This window comes from Lacerta agilis, chromosome 8, assembly GCF_009819535.1.
Source record: "Lacerta agilis isolate rLacAgi1 chromosome 8, rLacAgi1.pri, whole genome shotgun sequence".
NCBI lineage: Eukaryota > Metazoa > Chordata > Lepidosauria > Squamata > Lacertidae > Lacerta > Lacerta agilis.
Window position 1 is genome coordinate 35,344,579 of NC_046319.1, and position 19,499 is coordinate 35,364,077.

Consider the following 19,499-nt stretch of genomic DNA (forward strand, 5'->3'; position numbering starts at 1 on the left):
CATGCAAAGCAAGTGCTCTACCACTGAGCTATAGTCCTTTCTCCAAATCCCAGCCCTCAGGGTTCTATGTACAACATACAGTAGATTGAAATCTCTTTGCAAAAACACAAAATGATGCTCTGAGCTTAGCATCTGGCCAAGCATCCATGTGATAGCTTCACCTGTTGAATGCTGTGCTCATGCACAGATCCACCATGCCTTATTTTCTAAGAAGGCAGTTTGCTCTTGGGAATCTGAGCTGATGAGACTCTGTGCAAGAAGTGTGACAGAACAGGGGCTTCTTTAATTGGAATCGGTTGGCCAATCCTGCCTCAAGCCAGGGATGTGGGGTGACTCTGCTTTTGTTCCCAGATCAAATATTACTTCAGCTGATCATAGCAAAGTTTTCCCTTTTGTTCCATCCCTCCAGATTCTTTTTCCACACCAGGCTTCTCCTGGGTGTGCACCAGGAGGCATTTTTTCTGCCGACTCATGGCTTTCTGATCCATCCCAGATGTTGACGCGGCATCCGTAGCCTAAGCCCAACGGATTGAAAAGGAGGCCATGCTCCTACGGTTTCCTCCTTCCTCCGCCCCACTCCCACCCTCTTGCTTAAAACAAAAGCAAAGTTTATTCAGCTGCCTAGATGGCAGCAAGATCCTTTCAAAAGAACTTCAGGCGCATACCAAAAACTTCCAACACAAACACAGTTTTGTTTGGGCAATTTTCTTTTTGGAAGGCATCTCAAATGCTGTGAGCCCACGAGAGCTTGATTTGAGGGGTCGGTGGTGGTATAGAAAGCCCTAAATAATTGGGAGCCCAGATATACCAGAGAAAGGGCCTCTTCCGGGCATACCCTACCCAATTATTAAGATCCTTCTGGTGATCCCCTGCTTGCTATCTCAGCTGGTTTGTATGTCACTCTTCTTTTATCCCAGGGGAAGAACCTTTGTATTTAGCCTTTGGAGCCATCCTTCTTTGCTGACTCTGCTACTTTTGCTTTCTTGCACTCCATTGTCTCCTGAGACAGATGGATGCCAGCAACAACAGCGAATGCTGCTCCTGCTCTGCTTTTGTTTCCGATTTAAGCGTGGTTCCCAGGAGTGCAGTGGCCAGTTCAGAAGCACAGGATACCTTTGTGACAGTCACCGTCAAGTCCACTCACACCCTTCCAAGATTATGCAGCTTTCTAAGATTCCACAACAATATTATCATCATTATACAATATTAATAATTAGGGGTGCTTTGCAACAATCAGTGCAGAACCTCCATGTGTTGCCGTTCAACTAGACCTACTATTTTCTGTACACATACATGGGCAAATGACTTGGAGCACTCCAATATCTTCTCTTGGAGTTGCACGTTTTCCATGAAGTTCCCTTGTTTGGAACAGAAGCTGCACACCATTCTTTTGAAATGGAAGCATCTTCTGTTCTCAGTGTTCCTAAATAATTAGCTTGGCTCCAAAGGCTCCCATTTCATGCTGACTGGATGCTGGAGGCAGGGACCCTGCTGCAGAAACCCTGGGCCATGACCCTACTGATGCTGCCAGGCTGTTGCTATTCTTAGGTGGGATTCAACCACATACTGGCAAATACAGGTTGCACCATTGTCAGTCAGTGAGGACATTACTGAGCTAGACAGACCAATGCAGACTCCTTAGAAATGTTAGAAGAGCCCTGCTGGGTCAGGCCAATAGCTCATCTAGTCCAGCTTCCTGTTCTCATAACGGTCAACTGGGAATATCACAGGCAGGTCATGAGTGGCATCAGTGTTCTCCCTGCATGTGATTCCCAGTGACTGGTATTCAGAGCCATACTGCCTCCAATAGTAGCAGCAGAACCCAGCCACTGATAGCCTTATCCTCCATGAATTGGTCTGATCCTCCTTTAAAGGCATCCAAGCTGTTGGGCATCTTGGAAGGAGGCATCCCTTGAGAACGAATATCTCCAAGTGAGAAAGCACAGCAAATCTTGGAGGAATGTGGTGTCCATGGACCCACCACCTGTTGAGAATTCTGGTCTATCAGGCTTCTCCCCCCCCCCCCACTATAGCACAAGGAATGGGGAACCTCTTCCTGACCCACCAGGCACCTGACCCAATGCGGCAGTCAAAGGCATGGCTTAGATTCAAGGATGGGGGATGAACAGCTTAGCCATTGTGCTATATAATTGATTGAGCCAGAGAGAGAGAGAGAGAGAGAGAAGAGGATCCTGCTGTGGCTTAATGATCTCGAGTCTTCCAAAGTGAATAGCGGGCCATTCCTCTGCTTCCCTGCACAGGGGCGCCTTGGAAATCATAAGCTGGGAGAGAACTCTGCTTCTGCTCCCCTTTATCACAAGACAGAAGAGCAGCGGCCAAGCTCCCAGCTGGAGGCCAACGCTAGACAGTGCTGTTAGCTTAAGCTGCATAAAGAGCAGACAGTTCCCTTCGAGGTCAGGAGATGGGATAAGGTGGAGAGAGTAATTAAAGCGTTTGCCTGTCCCCACATCAGGACTTTTCTCTCTGAACGTATTTATATGGGGCTGCATCCAGTGTTGCCTTTCTGCTTGCATGGAAGACTTCCACTAGAGCAATGGGATTTCCCCCCTCTCTTCTCCCCCACAGTCCCACCACCATACACCCTCAAAATTTTCTCCAGATGGTTGGAGAACCCTTTGAAGCAGTTTTTTGGGGGGTGGGTGGGTTTGTGTGCATGAAGTGAAGGGGAACAGGAAATCCCACTGGGCAAGTGGAGTGTCGCCCATGCAGCGCTGGATAGCATTGGCTAGGTTTATGATGCTCTTCCTCCAGGTTGCTCTGGGCAGCATTCATAGGGTCCACCAAGCAGGGATGGATGGGTCAGCCTAAGCTCACCCCATTTCATTTCTCCTGGCGTCCTGCCTTGATCTCTTCTATCTGGTTTTGTGCAGATTTCTTTGAAAGAATGCATGAAAAGATTGCATTTAAATTGGACACACTGTTTGTACGCATTTCCTTCAAATGCACATTTTCCAATGTTTTCCAGTGCAGTTTTCCCATAAAACACTAGCTTGAAATGCATCTGAACTATAAAACATGGATTTTTTTTAAAAAATGTGCAAACTGCATTGCAAAATTCAAAGGGGTACAAAATTCAGAACTGCAGTTTCTTTTTTTTTTTTAATAAGAATTTATTGACGTTTTTTCTTGTAACAACATATACCCACACCCACACCTACATTTATACAAATACAAAACAAATACACTCATAAAACAAATACAAACATTGCCAAGTTTTCTTATTTAAATCTTTCCTATAAAAAAAATTTCTATTTCTAAATCTTGACCATTGACTTCCCCTGCCTTTTCACCTTCGGTTTATATCCTTAATCTATTTTTTAACCACTTCTTCTAAAAGTTAAACACAGTTATATATATAAAATACAGCAATCATCTTACTCAACTTAGTCTATATTTCATCTTATACTAGTTTTGCTAGTAATACATCATCATACTAATACATCATCATAAATCTTCATGAATTATTCTTGTCAAATTCTATACTTACTCCTCTATCCTTTAACCTGCTGCTAGTAACATAAAACTTTAAATATCTCCTTTCTTATTTAAAAACAAAAAAGCTAAATAGAACTAACGGTCTTCACCCTCTGATTTCAGAATACCATAGCAAACCATTTTACATTTTACTTAATACTTCACCCCACTCCCCCTCTGTCCATTGTCTTTCTCCTAGTGACCCCAGAGCCAGATTCCCAGTTATCGTCTTTTCCCAAATAACCACAGATCCAGGCACAGTTCAGAACACTCCTTGCAACGAGCTTCAGGGTATCCAACTCATCTTCTTTCGGCTGCTCCGTTTCTTTGAACCATTCTTCTTCTTCTTGTAAATATCTTAATTCTTTGTCCCTTGCCCCCGAGCTCACACCTCGGGGTCTGGATATAACAAATCTTGTCATCGTCTTGGGGCTGCCACCCCCAAAAAACGAATCCTTTTCCCGGAGTAGCCCTGTCATTTCTCTCCATCCTTCAAGCAACCCTCTCAGCTCCTTGCCAAGGTTTCCTTCCAGAATGTCAAAACTTTTAAAAGCCTCCTCTGTGGGTAGTAAATTTCTTTTCAAATCCCCACACAAGACTTTCACTTTCTGATAAAGAAGTTCCAGTCTCAGCTCAGTGAGCCTTTGTTCATCCAGAATTCAAAACAAGTTCGAAAACAAAGTTCAACATAGTGGAGGAGGGGGAGTGAGTGAGTGTCAAATTGCAGTTCCTGTCTCTATGTTCTTCCTTTTGTGGGAGTTGTTTTTCGCCTCGGTTTAAACTTTTCATCGCCATTTTTCTTGAGGCCAGAGTGCAAAGACCGACACTTCCAACGGAGATATCTTTCGCAAATTTACTCCCCAAAGGGAAATTGTAACAGTCTCACTCATCAAAGTTCAGATACTTTATAACCAGTTCTGTAGCAGCGGTCACTCAGACTGGTTAGCTTTTTTCATCCGAAGGGAGGGAGGCAGGCTGCCTTTCTCCTTCCCCCGGGTCGTCTAAAAAGCATAATAACTAGTCCAATCAAGTACTCACAACCACCGGGTTCTTCAAATCCATACATCACATTTCGGGATTTGTCGCCACATTTACATCCCGGTTGGGGCATGTCCCCTATAGCCCGGCTCCGTAGTCCCTTCACCCCCACTCCCCCTTTACAGGGGAAGCGAGGGAAGGGTTCGGAGCCACAACGGGCACAGCCGGGGAGCCCAGGGTGCGGGACGCTCTTCCCGCACCCCATCGGAGCCCCGCTTTGCGGTAGCGGGGCTCCAACCCCCGGGATGGACTGGGCACTTCGCAGCTGAAGCAGCCCACGACCACCCGGAATGGCGTCGCCGCCGGAAGTCCAGAACTGCAGTTTCAAGTAAGTTCAGGCCTGTCAAATTGAAGTCTGCTGCAAAAGGGAGGCCAAACAACATTTAAGGCTGTGCCTACTCCACTCGTATATATATATATATATTAAAAATCTCTGCAATAACCTGGTGAGGAAGGTTAGCCTAAGAGATAGGGACCTGCACAGGTCATGGAGTGAGTTATATGGCCAAAGAGGGATTCAGGCTCAGGTCTCCCTATTCCTTTTTGGTGGCGGAGTGCTGGACTTGAGAGAAGGTTGTGGTCTGATCCAGCAAGCAATATAAAAGGTGCGCTGTGCTGGCCTATCCAGTCCAGCATCTTGCTTTCCACTGTGGCCAATTAGATGTCTTTGGGAAACCCACTAGCAGGGCATGAATGCAATGGACATCTCTTGCTGTTGCTGTCTTTGGCAACAGGTGTTCAGACTGATACTGCCTCTGAACAATAGGGATTCCATACAGCAGAGCTGGAGCAGAGGGATATTGATTTTGTTCATGCCGCTGTGCTTTTGGAGAGTTAAAAGCTGGTCAGGAGGCTGAAGTTGCTCAGAAGCAGGATCTAGGCCAGGCACAGGCAAACTGCCCTCCAGATGTTTTGGGACTACAATTCCCATCATCCCTGACCACTGGTCCTGTTAGCTAGGGATGATGGGAGTTGTAGTCCCAAAACATCTGGAGGGCTGAGTTTGCCTATGCCTGATCTCGGCTCAGCAGAGGAAGTTTGGGATCTCTCTTCTTGAACCAGATTCCATTCCACAACCTTAGGTTGATCCTCTTAGCCTTTGGATTCTGGAGAATGTCAAGGAATGTGAGGCTGGCCGACGAGTCAATGCTTGCTTGGCGCGTAATTTCATTATTTCATTTTAAATCACGTCGCTGCTGAAATTCTTGGTTCTGGCCACTGTCAGTGACAGGATACTGGATGACTTGAGAGGGGAAAGAGAACTTGTGGACATTTTGGACAGTCTCTTTGGCCAGTGTTTACCTCTCTTCTTCCACAGATTTTTATCAGTCTTGAACCGGCTCCTCCTTTTAGGGAAGCACTTTCTGCATCTTGTAAATTACTCACGCAGCACACTGCAAGTCACTCAGCACTCTCAAGCGGAGAGAGGATTGTCTCAGCATATTCTTTTCATAATCCCTCTGAGAGCTGGTTCTGACACATGATGGTTGCCATCTGGAGGCTGCTTTAAATTGGTCCACGTGGTGGTTGTCATCACGTGGAGAGCTGCTCGCTCTAAAACAGCTATCCTAGGTCTTAGACAGTGAGATGGTTCCCAGCAGCTCTGCTGAGAGTTCTTAACTTGGGGACCTACAGCCCTCCAGATGTTGTTGGAGACCATGAACATCTGCAGGGCTGCAAGTTTGCTGCTTTTGTTAAAAGTGAACTGTATACCTTTTTTGAGGGGGTGGGAAAAACAAAGCTCAATAGAAGAGCACCAGCCTTGAATGCGGAAAGCCACAGCTTCAACCCCTGGAATTTACAATTGGAAGGGGATAATTTAGCCAGGTGATAGGGTAGAATTCTTTCTAAGACCCCGGAGAGCTGCTGGCAGAGCAGACAATAATGAACTGGATGGGCAAATAGTCCGACCTGGTATAAGGCATCTCCTGCAACCTCAATAATGCAAAATGTGTGTTCCGCCACTTGTCTTTGACACCTGTCCCCCAAAATTAACTGCACTGGGTCCCTAAATCTGGTAGATGGCAGGAAATGATTTTTGGTGGGTGTAAAGGAACACAGGAAGCTGTCAGCATTGTGTGCACTGACTGACAGCAGCTATCCAGGGTTTCAATTGGGGAACATTCCCAGTGTTCCATGCAAACTAGTTGCATGCAAACTAGTTGCTCTACCACAGAGGCATGATCTGGTATTTTCCATTCAGAGATGAATAATACCCCTGGGAACAAAGAGACAGCGGTCACATTCACACCACATATTTATACAAATATGGATCTACTTTAAACAGTCATGACTTTCCCCAAATAATTATGGTTACTGTATTTTGCTGTTCAGAGCCTCCCTGTTCTCTTCCCAGAGCTGCAGTTCCCAGAGTTCCCTGGGAAGAAGGATTGACTGTTAATTCACTCTGGGAACTGCAGCTCTGGGATGGGAATAGGAGTCTCCTAACAGCTCTCAGCGAGAGACCCAGGTGGCGCTGTGGGTTAAACCACAGAGCCTAGGGCTTGCCGATCAGAAGGTCGGCAGTTTGAATCCCTGCCACGGGGTGAGCTCCTGTTGCTCGGTCCCAGCTCCTGCCCACCTAGCAGTTCGAAAGCACGTCAAAGTGCAAGTAGGTAAATAGGGACTGCTCCAGCGGGAAGGTAAACTGCATTTCCATGTGCTGCTCTGGTTTGCCAGAAGCGGCTTTGTCATGCTGGCCACATGACCCGGAAGCTGTCTGCAGACAAATGCCGGCTCCCTCGGCCTATAGAGCGAGATGAGTGCCGCAACCTCAGAGTCGGACACGACTGGACCTGATGGTCAGGGGTCCCTTTACCTTTACCTCTCAGCACCCTTAATAAAAATATATTTTTGGGGGGGTGGGGTGGGGGAAGCCATGACTGTTTAAAGTGGTTTTAAATGTGCTTCAAATGTATGGTGTGAATGATTGCAAGGACAATACCCTGTCTGTTAACATGGTAAGATCTAGCTGCTGGAAGGATTTAAAGAAAATTGGCTGAGGGGTCCCATCCTGCAGGCTCTCCGTCCTCAGTGTGCCGATTTGCCTACATAAAGCAGCTAGTTTGGTGCCGTGTGTGTGTGTGTGTGTGTGCCAACAAACATTACATCAGACTGGCACATTGCTCCCTCTGTAACTTTACTGCAGAGAGAGCAAGCGAGCAAAGAGTCAAGACGGCCTGCGAGGTCTGACGGGGTGGGTGGGTGGGTGGGGGTGGTGACGACGCGGCTTATGGTAACCGTCTGCTTCCCTACCTAAAAAGCTGTCCGCGTTGAGCAATGGGCCAGGCTAAAAGGCCACATTGTGGACGCTTTACAGAAGAGCATCTATTTATAACCCCCTCGGAGAAGCCTCTGAAAGTAGGAATTGTTCCCCTGAAGTGGGTCAGACTGTCTACAAAAGTAACAGCTTGAGGTTAGCCACACCAAGCCAGCCTCTTGCTTGAGTGGGGTTTTTGCAGGAGTGTGTTGTGTGTGTGTGTCAGTGGCGGGTGTTGGGCGACGAGGACAGGCCCAAATAATGCTGGAAAGAGAATGAGGTTAAGGCAATATTTGCCCTGAAAAAAAGTGAACTCATCGTCCAGGAAGCTAACAGGCACATAGTTTGAGAAAGGAGAGGGGGTGGCTGCCTTAGGTTTATCAGTGACTGTTGGATGGGGAGAGAATGAATGGTGGAGAAGATGCTTTAGATGCACAGAGCTTAGAAGGCAGGGGCCCCTCTAAAGGGAGCTCGTTTCAAAGAGATTTCCTCTGCAGGGGAAGAAAATCTCAATCTCCCTCTCCACCCCCCCCTCTGTCTCTTGCTTCAGCTAGAATTGCCAAAAAAGAAGTGTTTCTTGCTAAAGTCTCCCTCAACTATACAGAAGTGCCAGCCTCCAGATGCTTGGATTTTAATGTTTAATGTGTCTTACAAGGCTGTCTTCAGTTTAGGGACAGAGAGGAATTTGGTTTTCTTTGCATCTGTATGACAAACACCATACTTGGAATGTTGCACTTCTGTGAGTTTTGCGACGTGGTTCTTCCACTAGACAATGTGTACGAAAATGCATATTTTGGGGGGAAGTGTTTGTAAAATGCATAGGTTTGTGAAAATCAGAGGCAAAAATGCATCCCATTGGGGCGAAATGCATACGAACATTGGGGGGAGGGGGGGAGGAATCACACTACGATACTGACAAATTTCCATGAGGGTTTTTCTCCTTATATACACAAAAAGGTAGAGTATCGTCGCATTTTGCAGTTCATGTAGTCACAGAGAGGCTGGGAAGTGCTCCACCCACTCTGGGCTGAAGGGAAGGAGGTGCTTGACACAGTGGTTTAGCAAGTAACTGTCTGGAGTGCCTCCCATCTTCTTTAAATGGGGGGTGGGGTTTGGGGTGAGCTGTGTGGGGAGAGGTGAGGGGGTGAGTGAGGTGTACAGGGAGGGTTGGTCAGGTGAAGAGGGAGGGCAGGGTTTATGGGGTTGGCAGGCAGAGCAAGCAGGAGTGGCAGCCCCATGGTTGTTGGTTTTTTAAAATGCAGATTTCTGTGGAAATGTGAACTGAATTTAAGACCGGAAGAGTGAGAAACAATGAGAAACTGAAATTGACAGTTCCATTCATCCCAACTTCAGTTATTATATATGATTATATGTACATATATGATTATATGATATATGTTATATGATGATGTATTTCACTATATATCATATAGTGCATAAACAAACAAAAAGAACCATGTAATCAAAGCATAAACATGTGTGCTTAAACATCAGGCGTGGCAATGAAAATATTTTATCAGGAGCCTGGAAAGTTGAAAATTCTAGCAGGGAAAGTATCTCTGTGCAAGACGGCTTTATGGCTTTGAGTAAAAAGCCTAGCTGAAAAGTGTGTCAAAACAAAATCAAAAATTCTTTCCAGTAGCACCTTAGAGACCAACTGAGTTTGTTCCTGGTATGAGCTTTCGTGTGCATGCACACTTCTTCAAAAGCTCATACCAGGAACAAACTCAGTTGGTCTCTAAGGTGCTACTGGAAAGAATTTTTGATTTTGTTTTGACTATGGCAGGCCAACACGGCTACCCACCTGTAACTGAAAAGTGTGTGTTCATGTGTGAAATGTATGGGTAGCATCTCACTATATGAGGGAATCTGACTGTGCGAGACCACTGGACACGTGTACTTGTTGCATCAAAGCCATTCTCCATCAGTGCTAACACTGACCTAGGGCACATCCAGACATCCCTTTGTGTCCTGGCACTTTCCCTGGGGAAGCCCACATTGTATCGCTGAATCGGAGCAAACGGCAATACACAGAAAACCTGATTGCTCTGATTCAGTAGTAAAACACAGGTTTTCTGGGGAATTCACTGGGACAAAAAAAGAAAGAAAATAAAAACCACTCAGACATGGAGCATTAAAGCTCGGACTGGTGCCTAGAAACATAGCACAAAAGGAAGTCTGGATGAGCCCTTAGTGTAGGCATCTGGCTTGCTTTCCAATGGCCAGCTCTTTCCATTCCAGCTGCCTGAAGAAGGAATGTCACAAGGTCTTTGTATGCAGTGTTGGCTGCAGCTCCGTGGTAGAGAAGTTGCTTTGCATGCAGACTGTTCCTAGTGGCGGAGCTTCATTCTCCGGCACCGAGGGCGGGGAGCAGGTGGGGCGGGGCTGGCATGCGTCCTGGGGGTGGGGCACACATATTGGGGGGTGGGGCGCATCGCCCGCAGGGGCGGGGGCGGGTTCTGGGGGTGGGGGACCCAGCGCAGGTGGGGGGGGCAGCCGTGATGGAACCCCACCGTGATCGCACCAATGGGGGCGGTGCTCTCCAATTGCCCCCTTCCTCTGCGCCTGACTGTTCCAGGGTTCAAAACTAAGGCAGATGCCTATGTTTCTGTGCACTCTAAATCACTGCTAAAAATATTCAACACCTCAGATCCATCAGGGCTCATCTTACATCATTGCAGCTAAATATCTCTCCCTCCCCTTTTGGTCCAACTCCATCCCCAGACCCAGAGCCGTCTTAAGGGGATCTGCCGCCCTGGCGCGGCTATCCCTCCGGCGCCCCCGCCATGCCGCCTCTCCGCCGCCTCCCTCCCGCGCTTGCCGCCCCTTGGGAGGGGGGTGGGTGAGCGGGGGATGAGGGGCGTGGCGCTGGAGCAGCGCGGGGCTCTGCGTGCCCTTCCAGCGCTTCCGGGATGGGAGGCGAGGGCGGCCGGCTCGCGCTCCCGCGCGCATCCTGATGGCGCGGCGCAGCGCAGCCGGGCGGCGCGGCTGGGCAGCTTGTGATCCATCGGGTGGGCGGCCGGCTGCGCGCGGAGCCACGCCCTCTGGCTGCCCAGCAGAGCACAGGAGCACAGCTCTGCGCGCCCTTCCAGCGCTTCCGGGACGCCCTTCCAGCGCAGCCGGCCGCCCACCCGATGGAGCACAAGCTGCCCAGCCGCGCCGCCCGGCTGCGCCGCGCCATCCGGATGCGCGCGGGAGCGCGAGCCGGCCGCCCTCGCCTCCCGTCCCGGAAGCGCTGGAAGGGCGCACAGAGCTGTGCTCCTGTGCTCTGCTGGGCAGCCAGAGGGCGTGGCGTGGCCGGCCAGCTCCCTTGCCGGGAGTCAGAGGGCGCTGCCGGCAGGCGCTGCCAGCGGGGCTGGAGGACGGAGGCGCCCTCCAGGCCATTGCGCCCTGGCGCGCCGCGCCACCAGCCCCAATGGATGAGACGGCTCTGCCCAGACCTCACTGATACCATTCTAGAGCCAGTCCAGCACCCTTGTACGTGTCTTTCCCCAGCAAAGTGACATATAAGTAATAACCACAGTAATTTGAGAAAATCCTGATGCTTCCTTTGCAAAATGGGTCTTTCAGTTGCTCTGATATGGCTGGTGACAGATTTTGGGAACTGGCAGAGAGTTCTGCTTCTGTTTTTCTGCCAGGCAGAAAACAGCTCATAGCTCATGGCTGACCTCTTCAACCTGGCTCTTTGGGAATGTCTGCTGTCCTTTTCCATTTAGATGGGATTCTGCTTCCATGATAATACTTGGCAGGACCACTTCTCCTGTCTGGGCTGGCCTGGAAATCAACAGGGATTGGGGCTATATAAAAGCTTACACAGGGTATAGATTGTAAGGGCATCTACTTGACATGCAGAAGGTTCCAGGTTCGATCCCTGGCATCTCCAGGTAGAACAGGGAGTGATCCCTATCTGAAACCCCAAGACTCACTGCCAGTCAGTGTAGACAATACTACCAATGTCTAGGAGAACGCTGTCTCTACTGTTAGGCAGAGTGAAGCATCCACTTCTTGTAGCAGATGCTTGGTCCAGGGGGTAGTAAAATATCAGAGGACAGAGTTTGTGCACCATGCAGCCTGCCTTTCACCTCCTAAACTAGCTTGCTGCCCTCGATTACAGTAAAGGATGCTGTCATCAGTCTGGAAGTTAGAGCCAGCTGCCAGCACAGTTGGCTCTGGAATATGTCATGGGAAGGTGCCATCTACTCCTTCACCTCAGACATCAAAATGTCTTGGGTCAGCCCTGTCTGAGGCACTGATGTGGGAATGAACCAAGTAATGGATTCCTCTCATGTCCAATGGGAATTCTGCCATTACTCCCCAAAACATGAATGACCTGCTCTGCTGAGGCCCCAATCCCATGCAGCTAATTTCAGAGTGGGCAGCTAAATCTTATTGCAACAACAACAACAACAACAACAACAACAACAACAACAGAAAAGTGTAAACTTTCTGTTTCATTTAATGGAGAAAAACATGATGATGATGATGATGATGATGATAACAACCAAGAAGGCCCTCTGTTTGGTTCCCTGTAAACTCACTTCTTGCAATGAGGGAACTGCCAGAAGGCCCTCTGTGCTGGATCTCAGTGTCTGGGCTGAACGATGGGGGTGGAGACGCTCCTTCAGGTATACAGGACCGAGGTAGTTTAGGGCTTTAAAGGTCAACACCAACACTTTGAATTGTGCTTGGAAAAGTACTGGGAGCCAATGTAGGTCTCTCAGGACCGGTGTTATGTGGTCCCGGCGGCCACTCCCAGTCACCAGTCTAGCTGCCACATTCTAGCTTGAAGGACCCCATTTTATAAGTTGGGGTAGAGAAACCTTTCTTTCTTTCTTTTTTGCCAATTATATTTTATTGAGTTTCAAAGATGTTAACAATTTAACTTCTAATTTAATACAAATTTAAAATAATTTTTGTGACTTGATTTCCCACCCTTCCTCCTTGATGTTTCCATCCCCTTCCCTGCTGCATTATATAACATACTTTTATCTGTTACATTTTTCCTTCATTACGACTAATTATTCATTAGGGTAGGGAAACTTTTTCAAGCCACATTCCTTTCTGAGGGAGACATGCCAATGGTGGGCGGGGTCAGAGGCAAAAGTGGATGGAGCAGTCAATGTGAATTTTACCTTTTCTCCAGGACAGTAGTCTTAATTTCTTCACACTCTCATATCCTCCATCCAAGCAAGCAAGAAACATCAGAGTTCAAGGGCATGTTTCAGCCAGCCAGAAACATAAAAAGGGTGTGTGAAATAGGGATGGTGAGGGGTGTGGCTAGGATGAGGGTGTGGCTTGGGTAGTGTCATGAAGGCCATACAGAGATGCCCAGAAGCCCAAGAGCTTGCCCAGTGTCAGGCTGAGAATAACTAAACTTTCTTTACTTTCCCTCTTCACTTTCTAGATCTGTTGCACAGACCAGAAGAGATCCCTTTGAGGAGTGTTTCTTCTCTCATCCTAATTCCACTGAGCAGAACATGGCCAGAAGTCCCACTCTGACTCGGACTGTCGTACCATTTGGGCTACTCTTCCTAGTGCATGGAATCCATTGCTTTTTCTTGCCCAATGCTACCGATTTGGAAAGCATCCTGAGTAGATACCAGGAGGAGCAGCCCCACTCAAGGACCAAGAGAGCCATTTCTCGATCGGACAAAGAAGAGATTCTAATGCTTCACAATAAACTGAGAGGCCAGGTCTACCCTTCAGCATCCAACATGGAATACATGGTGAGTTCAAAATGATAAGTGAGGCTTAGCTCTGCCTCAGAATTTCCTTTCCACTCCTGCTCCTTTGTGTGCCATTTGTGATTACTTACCAAGTTCTGGACATGATTTTTTAGGAAATATGCACCACAAACACAAGCCTTCTTCTTGCACAGCTTGCAAGTAGAGACCATGTATTTTCCTTAGCTGCAGCTTTGGTGATACACAGACTTCAAGATCCCAGTTATTACATTAGGATGACCAAATATACGGTAATATACAATTATATGGAAGCAGGGCACAGGAAGGTTTTATTACACATTACAACGGAGACTTAATATAGGCTTGCCTGCTTGGGTGACAGCCACCAAAACTGGTAAGTCTGCATCAATATCCCCTTTGTAATATGTAGTAAAACATTTCTGCTGTCGTGATGATGTGTATTTCTCCATCTTTGCTCCACATCACCGGCTGCCACTACTGAGGGTGAGTAAACACACCATGGTTGATTCCTATAACTTTGCTCTTTAGCACTGCTAAGGAATTGCTTTTCCACAAGCAGCTGGAGGTGAAATAAAAACGATGCCTCCATGTATAATTTAATATAGTGCTGTATTATCTAGTGTTGCCCTTTTCTGTGGCCAATTTTCTTTTATAACGTTGAGACTCACAGGTAAGTACTGTTCAGAGTATTTAGCAGCCCAGAGTTATTCAGCAAAAGGGCTTTCGGATGTTAAATGAAACTTGTATTGCTTCTTGTTGAGTGTGGCTGAGGGATTAACAATCATGCTTATTTTGCTATGTAAAAGAGTGGGGAATGAAAGGTCACCAGTAATTTAACTGAACAAGGAACAGAAATTCATTCATGAGGGGGCTTTAATCACTTATCTCTCAAGCCACACTCAACAGGAAGAAATGAACTAAGTCGACCATGCCGACAGGAAACTTTCCCTTTCCCTTTCCCTATATCTACTTGTACCACTTTCTGGTACCCAAAGTGTTTCCATAATTTAGAAAACATAAATAGCTGGTTGTTAGCAGAACGTTAACAAGAAAGGCAGATGTTAAAGCCAGACCCAGAAAAAAACATTTCCAATATGTAACATAGGGTTAGGGAGGAATTTGTTTGGACCACCTTTTGCAGGGGACAGGTGCAGCTGAAACATGCCCTTCACCAGATTTTGCAAAGCTGGTGTGATGCACAAAAACTACAAACCCCCACCCCCCAAATATGTATTTTACATATGTCACAGGTGATGCATTGGAAAGCACTGAAAAGTGGGTATTTTGGGCAAGAAAAGTGCATACAAAATTTGTATATGTTAAATGCAAACTTTTCCTGTGTTCTTAAAAAAGGAAGGAAAAAGCATGGAAGATAAGAGTGATGTTTGAATGTGGAGAAACTGGCCCACTGAAGAAAAGTAACATTCTTATGTGTTGCTCTGTCCACTTTTGTCTCTGGTCCTGGCCATCTTTAGCATGTGGTTCCCAGAAGGTTGTTCAGAAGGGGGTGTGGCCTTCAAGCTGTGGCCCAGCTTCATAACGGACACCTTGACTTAGGAGGGGACGGAAGCATCACATTTTGGGTGCCATCCCTGTATTGACTGTATCTCCATTCTTCAGCCTGGCCCTGGAGACTTAACCTATTTTTGGTCTCATTTAGGCCATATGCCTGTTAACAAATTCCAGTAACAAGGAGTTTCTCCTTCAAGTGGTTTCCTGAAGCAAATTCAGCTCAGATTGCAGCTTCTTGAGTCATTGCAGCTGGAAAGGAACTGTTAGTAGGTCGGGTCAACCCAGGGCTACCCTCTGCATAGTTTGGTTATTCGCTCAACCTCTCTTGCTAGAAAAAAAGAAGGCTCTTTTGCCAGGGCTCTGTCATGGCCTCGCCTGGCTCAACTCAGGGTGGAGCTATGCCGAAGAGGAGGGTGGGTCTATGCTTGGTGCTAAATGCCTCCCCAAGAATTCTGGAGGAGAAAGTAAAGCTAGAAGGGCTGTGAATATGGACCTGTTGAGCCCAATCCCCTCCCCAGAGGGTCCCTGAATAGCACAGAGGGCCAGTGTGTAGTAGCAGCCAGAGTGCTGTACTTCAGATAAGGAGGCCTCTGCTCAAATTCCTGCTCAACCATGAAGTCCACTGGGTGGCCTTGGGCGTCCCTGATTCAGAAATGACATATTTTGGAAGAATGGAATGTATCTCAGCCGGCTTGTTTGAATGTCCGTTATTGAAAATGATGATGCATAGAACATAGAAAGCTGCTTTATATGGGGCCAGAGCATTGGCCCATCAAGTTCAGTATCATATGCCCTGACTGGCAGACGCTGTCTATGGTTTCATGCTGGAGTCTTTCCCAGACCTGCCTGGAGATGCTGGGGATCAAACTGGGGACCTTCCACATGCAAAGCAGGTGCTCTACCACTGAGCCAAAACCCTTTGATACACATCCAAGGCTATATACACCCAAGGAGCATTGCTCCTCACTCACCCTCCTCTCTCTCCCAGACGTAATTTAGGCGGCACAATCACCATTTCTCATGTTTTCCCCATAAGAACCAGAGGTGAGTTTCTCACCTACTGGGGAGAAAAGGAAGGAGTGTTTTTTTCTTCAGAAATAGCACCTTAAAAATTAGATGTGGCGAAAACAGAAAAACAAATATTTTTAGCCCAGCAGCTTCCCAAGTCCTTTACTATTTGTCATCCAGGTTTTGTCAGTGAAAGAGGAATTTATAAAACCTTTCCAAGAAATTTCTATTACACACACACACACACACACACACACACACACACACACCCCTTAACACATTTATGTGGAAATCCTAAGGCTTTGGAATGCATTTGACATAGGTCCAGTTTTCCACAGACCAATGAGTCAGAATGTGAAGAAGTGTCCATGTGCCCAACTTTATAGAGAGCAGTTCTCTCTTTGAAGGTGTCCTCTGTTGGCAGGAGGGGAGAGTCCTCTGTTTGAATGTCCTGTCTGCCCCATGCCTGGTTTAAGGTATATATTTTAAGATTTTATATATGGATGTTTTATGATGGCCTATATTTGTAATGCCTAATAAAGGTTTGGTGAAGTAAGGAGGTTTAAGGTAAACAACACTTAAGAGAGAAGAGCAGGGTCTTGATGTTGCCCACTGATAATTTGCAGCACCTTGCCAGCAGCTGACAAGAGCAGTCACACTGGCCACAGTCTTCCTTGCTTTGTCTCCTGTATGTATGTAAATAACTCCTTCATTAAATTTATTTTAAAGCACTTATAAGCCACTTAGTCTTTTTATAATAAATGGCACACAATGTGAAACAAAGAAACAATATCATTAAAACAAAAGTACAACCCAAAACCAGCAAAACAGCAACATAAAAGCATATAAAAAATAAAAAATAAAATAGGAAATGGGGGATTTATTTTGTTTGCATCTAAATGTATAAATTAGCGTATGCCAATATTATGCAATTTGGCACCTTCTTCATTCTTTTTCTTAAGTAATTGGTTTTCTCTTTTTGGGGGTGGTGTTGATGTGTAAAGAACTACCCTAATTAGGAAGCCAAATTCTGTGATACTACAACAAAGAAGGCAGGTGTACAGGAGTGGGAAAGCTTTTTTTTTTTTGCTCCACGGCTCAGATCCTCCAAAGGATATGCTTTGTGGGCTAAATTTGAGAGATGAGTGGGGTTGCCCACTTGTCAAAACTCCTTGTGCTTCCATCTGAAAAGGAGAGGGAGAGAGACTCTCATCATCAGTTCCCTTTTAAGCTCTTGATCTCTGCAGCCAAGCGCTTCAAGGCAGTCTCCGCACTTCACCCATCTCCCCACTTAAAGCAAAGGGCTTTAACTTCTGAGATTAAATCCTGCTGTCTGGGCTGCAGGATCCTGTTCCCTGCTGGAAGCAGGTGCTGTGGCTGAGACAGGATTAATAAATACACTGTCTTCCCACACATCAGCCAATGTCGGCCGATGGGCGAGTGGGCACGGTTCATTGTGGCAAAAGCAATTCAAGTGTTTCATGGAACCTGATGGGAAACATGGTCCAAAAACATCTGGAGGGCCACATGTCACCCATCCCTGGATTACCTTTCAATCACTTGGCATGGCTCTGCTAGAGTCTTGTGCATAATCTTTGTAATGAAAGCTAAGATCCTCAGGGTGTTATATTGGATGTGATCTCTTGCTCTCCATAATTTGGTGGCCAGGTGCACGAAAGACACGGTGTCCCCATCGTGTGCAGTCTCCAGCTGCAAATCTATTTAGAATCACAGCTTCAGTTACGGCTGGGCAGACAGCAGGCAGTTCCAATGCTTAGGAGGGCAGAAATGGCCCTGCTGCTTCTCTGAAAGTAAACACGCAGCTGAGACTTATTTTCCTTGGCTTTCGGGTTCCTTGCAGCTCAGCATTGCAGCAGCAGCAGCAGCAGAAGACTCTTCAGGCTAATGACTATTTACTCATAAAGCATGGTTACAGCTTCATGTTTTGCTTTTGCTCGGTGTGCTTGTCTCGTGTGTTCCCCGCCCCCCCTTTTTTTCCTGGGGGCCACGAAGCCTATAAAAGAGTCTCACAGACCAAGCAGAAAGGCCAACTCTAAACGACTCTCCTGGGGCTGGCTCATAATCCGCCTTTCATCGACTCATATTTACCTAATAGGAGTTGGAAATCATAAGCGTTCACCTCTGGAATACAAACGGAGCTTTGAAGTCCTTTGTGTTTCAGTGCAAGCAGCACACAAGCCAGTGAGTCCTTGGTGCTTTTTTTTTTTTTCCAGTCCAGGAGCTGCTCCGGAGAGGGGATTAGCAATCGCAAATGATTTTATTTTCTGCACGCCCGTAGCAAATGCTTCCAACTAGAGCTGGTGCTAATTTGAAGCGCGTTGCAAGAACATGTGTTCTTGGCTCGAGTTTAACAAGCCCCCCTCCCCAACTCCTCACTATGCTTTGGCTCGGAAAAGTTACACGATCTAAGCATGGGATGTACTTAAATGACCCAAACACAACGCAGGGTTGCCAGAAAGCCAGGTACTTTTTACCTTGTCTTGGCATGGGCATGGTTTACATTTATGTGAACCAACGATTCGATTCTGCACTGCCAATTTTATATGCCTGTGAAACACCTCTTTTCTTTTAAAGAAGAAAACAGTCCCAGTAAAGCCAAACTCAGTGCCATGCCCCAATTAGCAATCTAGCACAAGCATGATGATGATGAAGATGAAGAAGATGATTATTATAGCACAGGATTGGGGAGCCGATGGTGCTCTGGTTGTTGTAGGACTCCCAGCCAGCATGGCCAGCAGTCAGGGATGATGGGAGCTTTAGCAGTGCACTGTGTTCCTCATCATCCCCTTGTTATCATAAAAATCAGTTCCCCTGGGGAACAAAAGCACCAACCTTCCCATAATTTCCATTGTAGTCACCACACGATGCCCATAACTATTTCATTGTTTCTCTGCAATTACAATTTATTTCCATTAAAAAAGAAAAAAGGAATTATGGGATGCATTTTTTTTGGGGGGGCAGCAATTCCTCACTAATGCAATGCATTTCTGTAACTCACTTTCACAAAGAGCCAATGATGGGCACAGCCAACTGATTTCAGTTTTGTCCCACCTTGCTTCCTGCTGAGTTCTACAAGGAGCAGCGCTGAGATGGAGGTGGGGGGGGGAGCTAACAGGCAGGGCCACCTCTGGTCTGGTTGTTAAGTAAGATGGCTGGGCAGCTGGAGGCAAACTGAGGGTGGACTGAGGTTGGTGGGGCAGTGCCCCATTCACCCCAAAGGACCAGCCTCCACTGGTTCCAGTTCTTCCCCAATCTTTCTGGTGTTCAGGCTGCCAGTGCTAGTCTTCCTTCATGACCTCTAAACAATTGAAGCAACCTTTCTCCACAAACTGGACAGGATGCCCAATATGGAAATAACATCACGGTATAAGCACTTCTTCTTTTCCTGGAATGAAAGGATGCTCTGGAACATTCCTTATTGAGACACACTCGGTGTGTTGCTTCTTTGGGTTTAATTCTGA

General features: G+C 46.9%; 1 protein-coding gene across 2 annotated transcripts in view; it reads left to right on the plus strand.

Annotated features, from left to right (window-relative positions):
- CRISPLD2 (cysteine rich secretory protein LCCL domain containing 2) overlaps window positions 1-19,499 on the plus strand; it is a 47,561-nt gene that overhangs the window by 3,947 nt on the left and 24,115 nt on the right. For both annotated transcript variants that reach the window (XM_033156891.1, XM_033156892.1), the window contains exon 2: window positions 13,197-13,518. In XM_033156891.1, the coding sequence (XP_033012782.1) occupies window positions 13,270-13,518 (249 nt within the window). In that variant the 5' untranslated portion in view covers window positions 13,197-13,269. The remainder of the gene's footprint in view (window positions 1-13,196; window positions 13,519-19,499) is intronic.